This window comes from Vitis riparia, chromosome 11 (genome assembly GCF_004353265.1).
Source record: "Vitis riparia cultivar Riparia Gloire de Montpellier isolate 1030 chromosome 11, EGFV_Vit.rip_1.0, whole genome shotgun sequence".
Classification (NCBI taxonomy): domain Eukaryota; kingdom Viridiplantae; phylum Streptophyta; class Magnoliopsida; order Vitales; family Vitaceae; genus Vitis; species Vitis riparia.
Window position 1 is genome coordinate 9,866,427 of NC_048441.1, and position 19,999 is coordinate 9,886,425.

The 19,999-nt window shown below is 28.7% G+C and overlaps 1 protein-coding gene across 1 annotated transcript; it reads right to left on the reverse strand.

Moving 5' to 3' along the window:
• Nucleotides 1-12,471: 12,471 nt before the first annotated feature.
• On the reverse strand, nucleotides 12,472-15,726 carry LOC117925468 (AP2-like ethylene-responsive transcription factor At1g16060). Its single transcript, XM_034844480.1, has 8 exons — nucleotides 15,294-15,726; nucleotides 15,107-15,189; nucleotides 14,978-14,986; nucleotides 14,773-14,861; nucleotides 14,600-14,673; nucleotides 14,440-14,490; nucleotides 14,124-14,200; nucleotides 12,472-13,234 (listed from the first exon to the last, which is right to left on the reverse strand). Exons 1-8 carry the CDS (start codon nucleotides 15,443-15,445, stop codon nucleotides 12,717-12,719), a joined length of 1,053 nt encoding a protein of 350 aa, XP_034700371.1. The 5' UTR covers nucleotides 15,446-15,726; the 3' UTR covers nucleotides 12,472-12,716.
• Between the last annotated feature and the right edge of the window lie 4,273 nt (nucleotides 15,727-19,999).

Consider the following 19,999-nt stretch of genomic DNA (forward strand, 5'->3'; position numbering starts at 1 on the left):
TGGGCGTATTTCAAGGGTGGTTTGGGCGGGAAACTGAAATTTCATATGGAGTTTCAGCCTTCAGGTGTGAAGTTACTGAAACTATATTTTATGACACCCAATTTACGAAACTGCCACTCGTATTTAAGATACACGGACAGTTACTGTGTCTACTCTGATACGTAGCCACGTGTCAAATTGTCTGCGAAGTTAACCCGAGCGGTTATAAAACTAACCACATTTGCGGCAGTGAACGATTATGCTTCTAGCGATTGACACGTGGCATTAATATATTAGTATTACTTATATAAAATAAATCAGCTTATTTGATCAATTTTTATTATTCTATCTTGCTTCTAATTAATTTCCCGGTTAAATTAATTTCATTAACTAAATGATGAAAATGTTAGAGCATGTTTAGTGATTGTTTTCAAAAAAAAAAATTTTAAATAGTTTTTGAAAATTATTCTTTTATTTTTATAAAACAAAAGTTTGTTTAAAAACTTAAAATGTTTTTAACATGTTTTTAATATTTTTAAATATATTTTAAAAATAATTTTTATATGTAGTATTTTATTTTTAATCATTCTATATATCTGTATAATCAGTCTTTAGAAAACAAATAAAAAATATTCTTTGAAAACACTTTATTTTTTAGTATTAAGAATAGAAAATAGAAAACAGTTTTTAATTGTCAAACATATTCCCTGTGTTTTTTGTTTTGGAAAACAAAAAATTTTTATAAAAAATGGCTCCTGAATAAACCCTTATTCTTGTGATATGTAGGTTCAATTTGGATTGATTTATTATAAATCAAAATTTTTAAAATTGAATAAGTTTTTATGCCTATATGGATAATTTTATTCAAAATGTTTATGATTTGAAAAAGTTAAAGATGAAAACCAAGAAAATGTTTATTTTTTTGTCAAAATTTTATTTTGATTTGTATAATAAGTTTTTTTTATTTAATAAAATGTATATATAATATCAATATTGTCTTGTAAAAATTAAGATTTTAATCTCACATTTTAACTTTTAACTAAAGATTAAAATAGGAAGTTTTCCCAAACAATTTTGTAATTTTGTTCCGTCAAATGAAGTAAATTTATATTTGAAGTAAGTAAATAAAATATTTTAAGTTTATAAAATAATGGAGATTTTTTAAAGATTTGTATTTTATTATAAAAGTGGAAAAAGAATAATACAAAAAGAGATGATAAAATGCACAGGAAAACTCAGTAGAATTTCATTAAGGATTCTTTTATTTTATGAGGAGTTATAAAAGATATTTATGAATGATCATTCACAAGTTACTATAGTGGTACAAAATCTCATATTTTATAACACTCCTCCTTTGATGATCATAAAGGATATAGTAATTGTTTCATTAAAAACCTTGCCAGTAAAACCAAATGGTAATTGTTTCATTAAAAACATTGCCAGTAAAACCAAATAGGATAAAACATGGACGAAGGAAAAAAGAGTGCAATATATTCATATTAGCTTTCTCCCCATTTTGTAGACGTGATTATGATTTCTTCAACTCTTCAATTAGTAGATCACTTAATCTTCACATTTTGATATCATACCTTAACCTTTTCAAAGTAGTCAAAGGTAATGCGTTTGTGAATAGATCTGCTAGATTATTGTATGGTTGAATTTGTTGAACATCAATTTCACCTTTCTCCTAGAACTCGTGGGTATAGAAGCATTTAGGAGAGATATACTTAGTTCTGTCAGCTTTTATAAATCCTCCTTTAATTTGTGTAATACAAGCAGCATTATCTTCATGTAATTTGGTTGCATTGTCTCTGATGGAAGGTAGTCCACATGTTTCTTGAATATATTGAATTATTAATCTTAGTCACACACATTCACAACTTGCTTCATGAATTGCAAGAATTTCTGAATGATTTGAAGATGTGGTTACCATTGTTTGTTTGATTGATCTCCAATATATTATTGTACCACCATAAGTAAAGACATATCCCCTTTGTGATCAAGCTTTATGGGGATCTGAAAGATATCTTGCATTTGTATACCTAATCAATTGCGATTTTGATTCTTTTGAATAATATAAGTCCATGTCAATTGTTCTACGAAGGTATTGCAATATATGTTTAATCTCATTTCAATGCCTTCTAGTTAAGGCACAATTGTATCTTGCTAGAAAGTTGATAGAAAATGTTATGTCTAGTTTGGTACAATTTGCAAGATGCATTAGTGCACCGATTGCGCTGAGATATAGTACTTCTGGACCAAGCAATTCTTCATTTTTTTTTCTTTAGGACGAAACAGGTCTTTATTCACTTCAAGTGAACGAACAACCATGAGAGAATCAAGTGGATGTGATTTGTCTATATAAAATAATTTTAATACTTTCTCTATATTTGTCAATTGATGGGCTAATATGACATTTGAACAATGCTCTATCTACAAGTTGAGACAATATTTTGTTTTCCCAAAATCTTTCATTTCAAATTCATTCTTTAAATAATTAGATGTTTTTGTGAGCTCTTCAGGAATCCTTATAAGTTTCAAATCATCCACATATACTACAATTATTATAAGTTCAGTTTCCGATTTATTGATAAAAACACGTGGGCAAATTGGATTATTCACATATCCTTTTTTTAATAGATACTAACTTAAACGATTATACCACATGCATTCAGATTGCTTTAATTCGTATAGATCTTTGTAGTTTGATTGAGTACATGTTTCGAGGCTTTGGTTTAGTTGCTTTAGGCAATTTGAATCCTTCAGGGACTTCCATATATATGTCAATATCTATAGACCCATATAAATAAGTTGTAACAACATCCATGAGACGCATATTTAGTCCTTTAGAGACCATTAAACATATCAAGTTTCGAAATGTGATTGCATCCATTACAGGGGAATAAGTTTCCTCATAGTCTATACCAGGTATTTGAGAGAAACCTTGAGCAACTAGTTGTGCTTTATATCTTACAATTTTATTATTCTCATTTCACTTTCTCATAAAGACCCATATATATCCAACAGGTTTTATGTTTCTAGGTGTTTGAACTACACATCCAAATACCTCTCGTTTTGCTAATGAGTTTAGCTCTATTTTGATCACTTCTTTCTATTTTGGTTAATCATTCCTTTTTCGACATTCATCCACAGTTTGTGGTTCTTGATCTTTATCATTTCTCATGATGTCCATAGCTACTTGGAATGCAAATATATTGTCTATGATGGCGTCACTATGGTTTCTTGTTCCTCCCGTGTGACTCATTGAGATCTCTTCAGTTCTAGATACCAGTATTTGATCAATTTGTACCTCTTTAGGGGCTAACTGTTTACCAAGTTAGGTTTCATCATTTGACACTTTCATATTTGTAAGCTCTTCAAGAGTACCAAACTTTTCATATATTGTTTTTTTTTTCTAGGAACTAAATCATTTGAGCCAATAAGTCTATCGCGCTTCAAGTGTGTCTTAGATTCACTTGCTATGACATTATTCAATTGTCCTTCAGGGACATCAATATGTGTCGAGGTATTCATAGTTGGTATGTGTGACTTTTTTACTTTCTTTGTATCTATGAAAGCATTAGGTTACTGATTTGCAAGTCCTTGCAAATGAATAATTCTCTAAACTTCTAGTTCACACTGCCTTATACGGGGATCAAGATGAGACAAGGAGGATACAGATCATGTAATGTCTCGCCATTCTTTTGGAATTGACTTGCCTTCCCTTAATGGTGGGAAGACATTTTCGTCAAAATAATAATCTGTGAAAGGGGCAATAAAAAATCTTCTGTTAAAGGTTCAAGATAACAGATAATGGAGAGAGAATTAAAACCAACATATATACCAAGTCAACATTGAGGACCTAACTTAGAACATTAAGGTGGAGCTATGAGAACATAGACAACATAACAACAAAAAAAAAACATAAATATGAAACATTTGGTTGGGAGCCTAAAACAAGTTGTAAAGATGAACATTCCTAATTAGTTGTAGGACGAATCCGAATTAAAGTAGTAGCATGAAGAATAGCATACCCCCAAGCAGACAAAGACAATTTAGTTCTCATGAGTAATGGTCTTGCAATCAGTTGCAAACGCTTAATAAGAGATTCATTTAATCCATTCTACGTGTGGATATGAGCAATAGGATGCTCAACATCAATACCAACTGGCATATAATAATTAAGAAAAATCTAAGAGGAGAATTCGCCAACATTATCAAGAAGAATTGTCTTGATAGGGTGATCAAGGAATTGTGCCTTGAGTCAAATTATTTGAGCAAGTAACCTGGCGAAAGCAACATTTCTAGTTGATAGAAAACAAACACGAGACCAACAAATTGATGCATCAATTAAAACCATAAAATAACGAAAAGGTCCACTAGGTGGATGAATAAGTCCACAAATATCACCTTCAATGCGTTCTAGAAAGGTTGGTGGTTCATATTCAACCTTGGTAAATGATGGTTTAATAATTAATTTATCTTGTGAGTAAGCAACACAATTGTAATCATTGGGCATTAGAATGTTCTGGTTCTTCAAGGGATGCCCAAAAAAATTGTTGATGATACAATGCATCATAGATAATCTTGGATGACCAAGACGTTGATGCCAAATTATAAAAGTTTTTACTCACAAAACTTTTAGTTAATGACAACATATGACTCAATGGGTCTAATGATTGTTTGAAATAACCCACATAAATGAGAGGGAAACTTTTCCAAGATATGTTTTTTTCCATAAATAATTGAAGTAATGAGCAGGTATTCAATTCTACTATTATTCATCTTTTCAATGTGATATCCATTTTAGCAAATATCCTTGAAACTAAAAAGATTTCACTTGGGATTTAGCATAATAAAAAACATCATTAATATGGATTTTAGTTCCACTAGGTAAAATAATGGTTGCCCTTTCGAAGCCTTGAATCAAGTCTAAGACCTGATATTGTATTAACATTAGATTTAACCAACGATAAGTTGGAAAATATTTTTTATCATGAAGGATTGTGTGTGTTGTGGCACAATCCGCAAGGCATGCATCTACATTGGAGGTCATATGATGTATCAAGGTATGAGAGAGATCCATGTATCTTCAATTATAAATAATAAAAAAAAAATTAGATAAGAAATTATAAAATGTGAAATAAACTACAAAAAAATGAAAAATAATGTGTTCAAAGGATGATAAAAAAAAAAAAAAAAAAAAAATTCTTGCAAAGAATAACATTTAATCATGACAAATATTTTTGTCACCAATTAGATGGTCAATTTTCCCATTAGGATTCTCAAAGAAGTCTAAAACATCTAAGTGGGTTAAATCCACTGAACCATCACCATCAATGAAGTTCATTTCAACTCATTTTCCTTTTTCTTTTATCGAGGCTTGATAAAGGTTAACCAAATGCTTTGAAGTACGACAAGTACATGACCAATGTCCTTTCATATCACATCTATAACATTTATTCTCACGAGCATGTTTACTTTGTAGTTCTATCCATTTTTCAGGTTGTGCCTCTGAATTATTCCACTTATGGTGGTTTGAATTGTTTTTTTTTTTTTCTAAGAACCACTACGATGAAAAGAATTGTCTACTACAACCTTGACCACAACTGCGGTCACATCCTCTACCTCGACCTCGTCCATATCCACCTCATTGCTCATGTCCAAGAGTTTGTACAGATGTGGCATTGGCTTTAGGCAATGACATAGATCTAGTAAGACGAGATTGATGGTTTTTTAATAAAAGCTCATTATTTTGTTTAACCACAAGAAGACATGAGATCAATTTTGAATATTTAGTGAAACAACACTCTCAATATTGTTGGTGTAGGAGCACATTTGAGGCATGAAAAGTTGTAAATGTTTTTTCAAGCATATATTATTTAGTGACTTTTTCTCCATATAATTTTAATTGGGAGCTAATTTTGAACAAAGTCAAGTTGTAGTCATTAATAGACTTGAAATTTTGTAATCTCAAGTGCATCCAATCATAGCGTGCTTTTGGAAGGATTACAGTTTTTTGGTGGTCATATTGTTCTTTTATATTATTCCAAATGATGATGGGATATTTGACTATAAGGTATTCTCCTTTTAATCCTTCATCAATGTGATGATGAATGAATATTAAAGCTTTGGCGCGATCCTGTAGGGATGAGTCATTTCCTTCTTTAATGGTATTTCCAAAAGCCATCGCATCTAGATGAATTTCAACATCCAAAACCCAAGATAAGTAGTTCTTGCCCGAAATATCGATGACAACAAATTCAAGCTTTGCAAGGTTTGACATTATCTGAAAAACTATATTAATCAGAAAAATATATCAATTTATTGGGATAAGCTATGAATAAATTAATAAAATGATTTAACAATATTTCAAGTAAATAATATCTAAAAATATAGTGAATGAAAATTTATCCAAAAAAAAAAAAAATGGTAAAAAGGTGTACACACGAAATAAGAATTAAAATCTAATATATATATATATATATATTCTCTCTTTCATAGCTTCGAGCTATGATTATTTTGTCAATAAAAATGTCCAATTAATACATAGCTTTAGGCTATGAACTATTTTTGTGTAAATTTGTGCACAACTTCAGGTTATGAACTTTTATTATGTAGATTTGTACATAGCTTAAAGCTATAAATTATTTACTTTTATAGCTTTTGACTATATAATATTGTTTGGTATAACTTCTAGTTATATCATATAATTAAAAATAGATAATTAGGGATCATATACATAATTTTTTACCATGTCTTTGTAATTTACTTATGGCTATAGGGATTGCATATTTTTTTTTTAATAACTTCTAGTTATGAATTTACCTCATAATTTTTTTAATTTACCCCATAACTTCTGGTTATAGAGATTATACATATTTTTTCCATAACTTCTAGTTATGAATTTACCCCATAACTTTTGGTTATAGGGATCACACATATTTATATATTCAAATAAAATAAGCGAAATATAAAATCAAAGGTAATTTGATCACATATATAAATAAAATAAAAAATTATTATATAAGTTTATGACATACATTTTTGTGATATAGAAGAGAGAATAATATTTCCATTTCTTTGAAGAGGAAAACAATTTTTTATTTCTCTGAAAAGAGAAAATTCTTTTTATTTCTTTTGTAGAGACTATCGTGTTGATAACGTGTTATAAAAGTGGAAGAAGAAGAAAACAAAAAGAGAAAATAAAATGCACGAGAAAACTCAATAGAATTTCATTAAGGGTCCTTCCATTTTATAGGGAGTTACAAAAGATATTTATGAATGATCATCCACAAGTTACCATAATGGTACAAAATCTCATATTTTATAATATATTTGTTATAAATGAAGTGATGAATGTCTACCACATTATTATGTTAATAAAACATTATTTGTGACTTCCACAAGTTGCCATAATGGTACAAAATCTCATATTTTATAATATATTTGTTCTAAATGAAGTGATGAATGTCTACCACATTATTATGTTAATAAAACATTATTTGTGACTTCCATTAACTCAACATAATTATGAGTGTTAATGAAAGTCATTTTGAAAGCCTATTAAAAGACTTCCCATCCCTTGTGTAAGACCTATTGGAGAAAGAAAACCTTCTTAAGTTCTTTCTCTCACTATCTTATTCTCTCATTCTCTCATTTCAATTCTTTTTTACATTTCATTAGTTTTTTTTTTCATTTTATAACATATTATCAACACAAATTCCTCTTAAAGTAATTCTCGCATTTTAAACTTGAAGTTATTTGTATAGAATAAATTTTATATATTTACGTTAGTATTGATTTTATTCATTTAAATTGTGTTATATATTGTCAGAAGCTATAAACAAATTATTTGGTTTTGATTATAATTAAAAGTTATACTAATGTTATCAATTTGTTGTAATTGATTTTAATAATATTAATTTTTCATATATCTAAACTTCTTTAACAGTATTGAATCTCACAAAACTTGAATTTATGACACTTGACATTTCGATAAAAAACTATCTATCTTAAATCATTGATGTTGAAATACATCTTGATGCAATGAATCTTGGAGCTACAATCAAAGAAGGAGATCAAGTATCCCTGCAGGATCATGCAAAAACGTTGATTTTCCTTTGTTATCATATTCATGAAGATTTAAAAAATAAATATCTTATGGTAAAGAATCCTTTTACTCTATGGAATGATTTGAGAGAAAGATATGATTACTAGAAAACTATGATTCTCCCAAAAGCTCAATATGATTGGATGCACTTGAGGTTGCAAGATTTTTAAATTGTTAGTGAATACAATTCCATATTATTCAAAATCAACCTTCAATTAAAGTTGTGTGGAGAAAAAATTATAGAAAAAAAACGTGTTAGGAAAAACTTTACTGCATTTCATGCGTCAAATGTGCTCCTGCAGTAGTAGTATTGAGAGCATAGATTTACAAATACTCCGAATTAATATCATGTCTTCTTTTTGCTGAACAAAATAATGAATTTTTTATATGAGAAATCAATAGTCTTGTCTAACTTAGTACAAAGCCTCATAGCATGTACTCAATCAAGTTACAACAATCTTGGTATGGATTAAAGCAATTCAGATGCATATGGTACAATTGCCTTATCAAATACTTGCTAAAAGAAGGGTATATGAATAACCTATATGTCCAAGCATTTTTATTAAGAAATCAAAAACCAGATTTGCAATTATTGTAATGTATGTTGATGACTTAAATCTTGCTTAGACTCTTGAAGAGCTCATCAGAAAAATAAATTATTTGAAAAAGGAATTTGAAATGAAATATCTTGGAAAATCAAAATTTTGTCTCGACTTGTAGATTGAGCATTTTTCAATATATATTCCTAGTTTACAAATTTTTTTACCAAAGAATATAAGGAAACTAGGATTGAGAGGAGTACTAAAAATGAAATGCAAGTTTAAACTCAATGCACTCAAAAATTTTTCTTAAGGCTCAAAAAATGATTGAACAAAAGTTTGGAACTCTTTTCTTTATAATAAATGAAGTATAAAATTTTTGTTTAGAACTAGTCATTATAGATAAGTCTCCTAGAGTTGAATGTTTGCATGGTAATCTACTTACTAGTTGTTAGAGCATTAAATGGGTAATAGAGAGTTGTTTGCAAGCTCAAATACAGATGTTGGGATCCACATGGTCATCCATTTTGACAAAAGAATGACCACATGTTCATCTACATGACATTCGATAGCTTCCCAAATGATAAGTGGATAATCACGTGGTCATAATTCACATATGCTCTAACCCAATATTTTTTTAAGGTTCATGTATGTTTTGGGCCTAAGACCTTCTTTAACTAATTCATGTGAATATAGATCATCTTCAACAAAGTATTAACCGATATTTTGAGATTTTTTCAAGTGTAAGGCACTTCAATTAAGTTGATATTGTTTTTAAGAAACTTTAAAGATTTCCATGAAAAGCTTAAGGTTCAAGGTAGTTTAATAGGCTAAGAATCTAGAAATTGATTTTCACCCAAATTATAAAAGTATAAAACCAATTAAGAACTTATAGATGAGAATGTTTTGGTGCTTCAACAAAAATATGCAATCCTCACTTAGTATACTCATCATCTTATATAAAATAGGCTAATGATAAACTAGATAAACTTTTTCTTGATTCTTTTTTATTTCCTCTTTGGATCTATGTATCTTCTTCCTTGATGGTTGTAAGGAGATATTTTTACCTATCATAATTAAATATAATCATTGCTTTATTATCACACTATAACAAATATGATGTTTTGCAACAAATGTTTTTATGGCAAAAAAATTGGGTTTTCGTGGCAAATATGCTTTTGTCATGAATAAAAAGTTTTGTCACTAATTAATTTTACCAATGAATAAAAAACTTTGTAGCTAAAAGTTACTTTTAGTGACGAATAACATTTGTGACAAAAAAAAAAAGAACTATTCATGGCAAAAAAATACCTCTACCTTGAGGCAAATTTTGTGGCGAAAAATCTCTTTTACAACAATTGTTATTTTGTGATAATGTAATATCTTTAGCAATAAATTTAAGTTTGTGGCATGTAACATGATGACACTCTCACATCTATCCTAAGCATAAGAGAGGACCAAAATATATTAAATTCCAATAGTCGTGACTCGAACTCATGACCCTTTACTTTATCACCACTTTTTGAAGAGATTTTTGTCATATTTTTTATAAATCAATTGATGTTTAAGAATATATAACAAATTTTTAATTGAGTTCAACATTATTTGTAACTTTATATACATCTTTCACTATGATTATTTTTCATGTTCTTATCAATGAATAAGTGAAAAATCGAAAAAAATTAAACATTTCAAAACAAAGTTGATCAAATTTGCAACACTTGTTTGCATAATTACTCTTATAAGTTTTTTTTTTAAAAAAAAAATAAAAGAAAATTGAGACTAAAAAAAATAAAATTAAAACCTTAGAAAAATTATGTAGTTATTTAAACTTAAATATAAAGGAAACTAAAATTCTTAGTAAAGGAATCTTTAAAATAATACAATAGTTATGTGAATCTAAAAAAATTAAAACAAAAGCAAAAAATTATTTATGTTAAGAATGAGAAATGATTTTTTTATAAGTTTTTTTTTATTATCTTATTTTATCTAATTTATTATTTTTTAATTATTAAATGAAGTTTTTGTCACGAAATTTTAAAATAACATGTATGCTTCAAAATTTATATATTTTTATTAAATTTCATTTATATCTCAAAAACAGTAAACTCACATAAAAAAAAACTCGAATAACTATTTTTTCCCATTTTTATCAACATCAAACTTTTTTTTTATGCTTTAATAAAAGACTATTTTGTATAATTAATAATTATTTTTATAATATTTTTATAAATTATTAAATATTTAAATATTAATTATTTAATAGTTTTATTTAATTTTTAATTTGTTATAGAAAAAGTGGTGCATATATAATTAAAATAAAATGTAATTTTCTACCACAAATTAGATTGTGGGAAAAAAATTGAATAAAAATAAAAATTTGTAAGTTTTTTGTTATATGTATTTTTTTATTATAAACAATTTCATACTAAAAAGTAAAATTTGTATTAGAAATTCATGTAAGAATTATTCATGTCATAGTTTTAAAGACAAAAAGTAAATTTGTGGTTAAAAGTAATATTTTACAACAAATAATTTTGTGGCAAAAAGTAAAGTTCATGACATAATGTCATATCTTATTGGAAAATTATTCTAACCATATTTTCAGCAACAAAAAGTAACTTCATGGTGAAAGGTAACATTTTACTATGAATAAATTTATGGCAAGAAATGGAATTCATGGCTGCTAGAATTATTCTTGTCATATTTTTAGCAATTAGAAGTGAAAGAATTATTTTTGTCATATTTTTTTTTTGTAACGAAAAGTGAATTTGTGGCTAAAAATGGTATTTTTGTCATGAAATTTAGTTTATGAGAAAAAAATTTGTGGTAAGAATTGATATTTGTTGTAATGATCAAAATTGAGATCAACTAAATCTTGGTCTAATAATATTTTCGTAAAATATTTATATATATATATATGCATGTGTGTGAGAATTAATACATATTATTTTTAAAACTTATTATCATTTTAAATTAATATTAGTAAGAAAAAGTTTTAATTTGAATATTTTATATGTATTACAAGGAAAAAGAGAGTTTCCATGCATTCATATAAAAATAATTATAAAATAGAAACATTTAACAATATTTCAAGTTTCATGCATTCACCAAAGGTAGTACCTCTATCATTAGAATGTAATACTTAAATGGTCAAAAATAGTACATTTGACTAAAAAAAAGTATAAGACACTAATTATTTTGAAATAACTGTTTGAAATAAATAGAAACCCTCTGCATATAATTCAAGTTTCATATACTCACTAATAAAAGGTAGTACCTATATAATTAAAATATAGTACTTAAATAGTAAAAAATAATACTTTTGACTAAAAAGAGTATGAAATACTAATTATTTTTAAATGGATGCTTGAAATTGATATTTTACAAACTTAGGTTATTATTTTGTGGTTTTTTTTTTTATATAAGAGTATGAAAACACATTTTCTCTGTTACAATATTTTATACAAAAGTTAAATAAAATAATAATATAAAAAATGCATACAAATGAGTACTAAAATTTCCATAATTAATTTCTAGTATATCTAATATCTCCCAACTTTGTGTGACTAATTTTTGAAGCATAATAAAACATTTAAAGTTTTATTATTTCTTTTGTTGACCATAAGTTGTTTTTGGTTTTTTGTCACTCCCTAGGGTTTCTAGTGGTCACATCTTCTCTATGCTACAAAGAACAAAACCAGTATCAAATATTGGAGTTATATATAAGCATCATATAACTGGGCAATGAGTTTTAATTGAAGAAATAAACTGTTGCATGAGAAAGATGGGATTTTATGATGGCAAGGATGAGAGCAGAAGAGAAGAAAAGACTTACAATTGATAGAAAAATTGAAGAACGAATGCTTAATTAATTATTTTATGTTTACATCTACAAATAATGAACCAAATAATAATTACCCAACTCTCCCCCTTTCCTCACAAGAAGAAGATCACCTGTGGAAAGAATCATATATGTTGTTGTGCATTGAACACAGACTTACAGCCTACATATAATCGTCTCTAACCCATTACAAGACACAGGATTTCTTCATGCATTAAGCCACCTTTGGTTTCTTCCCAACTTAAGCACTGAAATCACATTGGAACATGGGAGGTATGAACGAGTTGAGCTCACTGAAGATAACATCGTCTCCTTCCTCGTAACTGCCGGAATCCTGGCACTCGAAGTACGTCTGAATGTCGTCAGGGAAGCTGCACCGTGGCAGCTCAGACTCAGGCGGTGTCGATAGGTGGTCGGCGGCAGTTGTCATCTCCATCATCTCTTTGAACTTTGAGGACTGAAGTAGAAGGCCAAGCGCCGATGAGGCAATGGGAGGCCTGGTCTGAGTCAATGGAGGTTCACTGCAGGCAGCAGTACCAGAAGTCTGTGGGTGATTCAGGAAGCTGATTCCAAAATCATGATTAGGGTTTGGAGTCAAATTAGTGTCAAGGTTAGGGTTATTGGGCTGTTCGCATGGGTTATTTTGATTAGGCTTTAACCATTTGATGTAGCGACTGAGATCAAAGTTGGTAACCGCGTTAAGACCGCGATACTCTATGGCAGCCATATCATATGCAGTCGCTGCCTCCTCCTGAGTAGCTGCAGATATTAATATTTTGATTAATGTAGGGACAAAAGATCGAATTGAACTTCATTTTATAATCATTAATGTCAATCAAGGAAAAAACTACACTGGAGAGTTGAAAATTTATGATTTCACTTCATAGAAAATTAAGCATCAGGTGGGGTTGGTGAACCATTCCAACCAACTGAATATGATTGATCTTTACTTTCCCTATAGACTTCTTCCCAGCTGCATGGAGTCTCAAATAACTAGAACATTGATGATCTCATTTGGAGTCCTCTCAAGTAACCAATCATCATAACTTTATATATTAATTTGCTTGGTCTAATTGGAAATTATGGCGAAAAGGGTGACCTTATATATATATGTATATGCATGGAACAAATTCTTCTTTAACATCTAGGACAAGGTATCGATGCCATTACCCCAACGGATGACACAAATTTTTGTTCCATGGTAGGGGAAAGGGGAACATTCTTTTAAGCCAGAAGAGAAATAAGAAAGAGGAATTAACAAGAGACAATTGAAAAATGAAAAGTCTTCTCATCTTAGCATAGAAAAAAAAAGAATGGAGACTATTTGTTCCGTGTACTTTGTCCAAACAGATTTTCTACACTCTTACGCTAGCAATTAACCTACTCCACTCCCATAGGTGATGTAGTACTATCTCAAAATATTGTCCAAATGATATGTCAAGAATCAAATCTTAACGACCCACCAAACCAGAAAATTGTTCTTCGCTTGTGATCATGCCCTAGTTCCAGTTGCTTTAGTTTGGGGGAAAAAAAGATGGAGAGAATATATAATTGTTATTCTTGGTAGAAATTTGGTGTAGACCCTATCTAATCTTGGTCAACAAATCAAGTTCTGTTGAAGTTTCAAGATTAAGGAAGAGGGGACTACCATATGTGCCAAGATAGAGGTATTTGTTGCCGAACACTCTGCCAATCCGAGCTTCCCATCTGCCATTGTGATGATGTCTGTTGAACAGAATTAAAGAAAAAAGATTGCTCTTAATTAGAGCTCGTGACTTAAGAAATGCTACAAATTCATAAAATGTCAAATTTTACTATATATGACGAATTAAATCGAAATTCAAATATATTAATCTTGGTATTTATGTAGGATGCCAGCTGCAAGAAAACATGAGAAAAATACATGTTTTAATATAAAGAGCCAGCTCAAAACAAGGGTAAATATGTCATATATATGCCCATACCTAGCAACCCCTCTATATTTTGAAACGCCTCGAGAAAAACCGCTGCTTCTTCTGCAAGTTAAACACAGATTGTGTTGATCATTTGAAATGTTAAGTTAATTTTTACATCTTTCTTCTATAACTACCTTTTCCATTGGGGTTCATGGAAGAAGGCTTTTACCTTCTCAAGGATCCAATGTATTCTTCTCTTGACAGACCCTCCATTTCCTTCAACTCCTTTTCATATGTTGGTAGCTACAATTTTAAATAGATTACATTATTGATTTTCCATTCTACTTCATCAATACCAGAAGAATCTTAGAAACAAATAAGAAAATTATGAGATATAATCACCGGAAAATTGAGAATGGTTTCTGGACCCCAGTATTTGAGAGCTGCCAAGTCATAAGCATGTGCTGCGGCTTCTTCATCATGGTAGGCACCTGAAGAACAAACAGTAGTGCAATTTCTGTCACATTTTCCTGGGCTTTTCCATCACTCTTTCACTAAACAATTGAAATTAGAGGAAATGAGTATAGCAGTAAGGTTTTGAACATACCGAGATAAACTGAAATTCAGTAGGATCCCACCACACAAGGAGAAAAAGTGAAAATAAGAACCAATTAGTAAAAGTAAGAAAAAATAAGAAGAAAAAGGAGAAGAAGCCAGTAAAGTGATGGTGGCGAACCTTGTCTTCCTTTCTTGTTCTGTGATTCATTCCAGCAGTTCTTATCCCACAAATGAGCCTCGTATCGGCCAGTCCACCGATGCCTGAAACAATCACAAGGCATGTACATACGCACCCACTTTAGAAAAACAAAAGCAAAAATCATCAAACGACTTGCACTACAAATAACAAGTCATCATTGTTCCACCTCGTGACGCCCCGATATATCGAGCTCCGCTGAGGAGGAGAGTCTCTGGGGACAGTTTTGCGAGTCCGCTTCACCTTTGTCACAGAGAGAGTAGTATTAGTAGCATTGCTGTTTGCACTATTCTTATGGTTTTGCTGTGAGAGCTTCGCCATGGAACCGCACTGCTGTCTGCCAAATGTTATATGGATAAAGAAGAGAAAGAAGAATAAGATTAAAATTAGGACACAAAGACTAGGTCATCCAGTCAGGGGGCTTTTAAAGGAATGACAAGGAATATAAACAGAAGATGGGGTCGGAAGAGTGTGAGCTGGAAATAAAGAAATTGCCGGCAAACTAAGAGGATGTTAGTGGCCGTCTTAACCGGCTTCTCTGGCTTCTCTGGCTTCTTCTCTCTTGTCCTCACCTCAACTTTGTGTAATCTGCAGTTCACATCTTATTGAAATAGAAATAACTTAACCTCTTTTCACTCCTCTGGCTTTTATATCCTTTAATTTTTGTTCCATTTGATATTGTTTTAATTTTTTTTTTCTATTTTCCATACAATATGAGATATGAAGAATTAACGAGAATATTTTATGTATAATTTGTTTTTTTCCAACAAGAATTTTTGTTCGTATTTGATGAGAGAAAGGTATCGGGGGCTGATGAAGGCTAACAGCATACCTTGATGTGGGAGTAGGAGGCGGTAGTGGCTGGTGACAGAGAATACAAAATACATTAATGTATGAGATAGCTGGATTGGAGTACGTATACAGGTGTAACACTGGGGTTATAATCACTTGAAGAAATGTGAGGAAATTAGGTATATGCTATGGACGGTTGGATTCTTTCAATGATTTTTTAATTTAACTAATAGGTTAAATTAGTATATTTGACAGGGATTCTAAAAAATGTTTTTAGTTTTTATAATATAAGTTTTTTCAAGTGTTAGAATGGTTAGAAGTGTTTCTTAAAATAATTGTCCAATGGGCTATAAGAGTTTGTTTTAAGTGATTTTAGAAAATATTTTTAATTTAAAGAAGTGTTTTTAAAAATAAAAATTAAATGTTTGATAAAATTTTAAAAATGCTACTAAATTTTTTAAAAATTACTTATAGCATTTTTTGGATAAACACTTCATAAATAATTCTTTTAAAAACATTTATAAAGAAAATACTTTCATAAAAATACTTCGAGTAAACACACTATCAAATAAACTCTAATTTAATTTGAAGTAACCACTCTAAATTTGAATTAAACCGTATGTGTATATATGAAAAATAGGTAAAAAAAATATTTTTTATATTTAAAATCTTTTAAAAAAATGTTCTTAAAAATAATTTATAACTGTTTTTAATAACTAAATTTGAAGAAGCCTTTTTAAAACCTTTCTTTTATCTTTTTCACAAATTAAAGAATTTGTAAAATGGAGTCAATCCTAAAATTATGTTTGGTTGTTGAAAAGTATAAAAAAAATAATAATAAAAAAAAATGATTTTTTCATGTTTGATTTCACTGTAATTTTTTTAAAATTAAATATAATTAAAATTAATTAAAAATTTATATATTTTAAATTTATTTAATTTTTATATAATAAAAAATATTAAGTAAAATAAATTTAAAAAAACAAATAAAATAATATATTAATATTATTTTTTCTTTCTTTTTACTTTTTCCCTTTATTTTCTTTCCCAACAATTTTCCTCAAAATTTCCACAAACCAAACATAGCCTCAATCTACTCCAGCCAGGCCTAGACATTAGGCTTTAGCTGGGTTACAACATTTTCTCTTCTTAGTAAAGCATGATGCATGCATGGATGGCACGAATTGGGTGGGGTCCTTTGGAGTTGAATTTTAAATAGCATGTGCTAGTTCATAGGTGGAGGTGGATGTATGGTAGATGGAGACTTAATACATTGCCTTGTTTCAATGAAATTTGGCAAGTGAGCCATCACCCATATATTCCTCATACCTCTGAATTTTGGGCGGCCTAACCTATAGCTTTTCATGCAGAAACAGACCAGTGTGGCATCCAATATTATAGGTCACCTAACTCTGTTGCCTCCAAAGTTGTACAGAAATTAGAATGACCCACATGGTTATTGTAATATTAGTCAACCTACAACTTTTTCCAGCTAAACTTGGTATACTATCTTAAAAAGAATGCAGTTAGCCCATCCCCCAAAACTATCTACAGAAAGATCATATATGGATGTTTCTATTATCCCATAACTGCCTTTATTTATTTATTTATTTTTAAAAAAACCCAAAAAAAGATAGGTGTTTTGGATATATATAAATAAAAAAAATAGTAGTAATTTGTACGTAAAATATAATAAGTTCTTGTAAAATGGACTTACGTGATGCTTTTAAAATTTTAAAAATTTAAGATAGCAAAAATTTTTTAGTAACAAATTTTTTTTAACAATTTTTAAAAATTATTATATTTTTAAAGTAAGTTTTAAAGAGTTCTTATATTTTATATATAGGTTCTTTAAAAAAAATAAAATTAGTACACAAATGAGCCATCTAAGTAGTGTTCAGTATTTGATTGAGGTTGTGTAATTTGGTTGACAAGTTCTTAAAAATGAAAAATAAAAATTAAAAACACCAATTTTATATTTTCATTTATCTTTTTTTGAGAAATTTAAAAAAAAAAAGATGAAAACGAATATTAAGATGGATAAAATATTATCTCATATATATTTTAAATAAAATATTATCTTCAAAGTAAAGTAAAAATATTTTTTTTGTTAGACTATGAATTATTATAAGTTTATATATATAGTATTATTGCATTATTTAGAGCATAAAAAAACCAACATTATATATAGCATAAAAATTCAAAACTTACAGAAAATAAAGTGAAAGGAGAAAAAATCGAGAAAGGAGAAAATAAAATGCTAAGAAAGAGAATAAATCAATATTTTATTAGAGGTTTCTCCTTTTATAAAGAGTCACAAAGAGATTTACATCATCATAGATGATTATCCATAAGTTCTCACAATATAACAAATTTTCATATTTTATAATACTTCTTCTTGAATAATCATAAGAATATAGTGATCGTCTCATTAAAAACATTGTTAGTAAAACTCAATGGGATAAAACCAAGACAAAAGAAAAAAGAGTATAGAATATCCATATAGTATCCTCCCCTTCATGTAGACATGAATATGATTTCTTCAACACTTCAATTGATAGATCTCTCAACCTTTGCATTTCAATGTCATATTTTAATTTTTTCAATGTAGTCAAAAGTAATGCCTTTATGAATAGATCTGCTAGATTATCACATAACCACATTTGTTGAAAATAAATTTCACTTTTCTCTTAGAACTCGTGAGTATAGAAGAATTTAGAAGAAATATGCTTAGTTATATGAGTTTTGACCAAAAAAAGGACATGCATTTAAAAAAAATAAAAATCCACAAAGTAAACTTGTTTCCAAAATAATGTTCAATCTAATGTGTCTGTCCCACATAAGCCTCCACGTCATAAAATCGTAGTTGGTGACTACGGTTTTGTTTTGTTTTTTTTTAATGATCAAAACCATAGTCACCAATCATGAATTTAACTTTAAATTTAAAATTGTAATTGATGACTACGACTTTAACCATTTAAAAAAAAAATCAAAACCGTAGTCATCAACTATGGTTTTAAGCTTAATGATTTTAATTTTAAAGTTAAAGTTGTGGTTGGTGACTACTGTTTTGAATTCATTTAAAAATGGTAAAAGTCGTAGTCAATAACTATAACTTTAAATATATAAAATTATATTGTTTCACTTGAAATATTTGAATTTAATTTTTTTTAATAAAAATATTATATTATTTTGATTTTATATTTATTAAAAATATGTGAGTGGTTAATAAACTTAACTAATTATTTAAAAAATAAAAATATATGAAATTAAATAATTGATATTTTTAATTTGATATAAAAATATATTTTTTTTAATTTTATTAAAACAATTGGCACAATATTTAATATAAATATAATTAGTCAATTATATTTAAATATAAATAAAATATGATAAATTATATTTATTTAAAACAAATAAATTATGAAAGACTATTTAGAAGAAAAAAAAAATAAATTATCATATTAATTAATTATTTTTTATATACTCTAATGTAAGTGGTATATAATATCACATGTATATAAGTTCAATTTAAGTTTAAAATTTATCAAATTTTTATTTAAATATATAACAATTTGTTCATAATAAAAAAGTAAACAATGTAATACAAATGAAAATAAACACAAAAAATGAAAAACAATCCTCAATGAGTGCCACATGATGGGGCCTTCCTCTTTCTCTATGGACGCCTACAATACAAAAACATATGTTTCGAATCAATGTATGTAATTTGTCATGTCTCCATATGTGTAGGTTGAGATGGAGCTAATGGAGGCAAGACTTGACTTTTAGTGAACCATGGTATTGCCTAGGTGGGCATACATCTAGCTATGTAACATGTGTAAGAATATGATGCATGGTAGTCTCTATGAGAAAAAGTGTAGGTGATGGTAAGGTACTAAATGGTGGGCCGATCTCAAGTACAATGATATCTGATATGGTAGCATCTAGGAAAGCTAATATAAAAGATGGTAGAATGACATTTGGTGTAGTGGTATCCGGTGCAATAACATTTGATATAGTGGCCTTGAGGAGAGGAGATATAGGTGATGATGGTGAGGTGACATGTGGTGTACTGGTCTC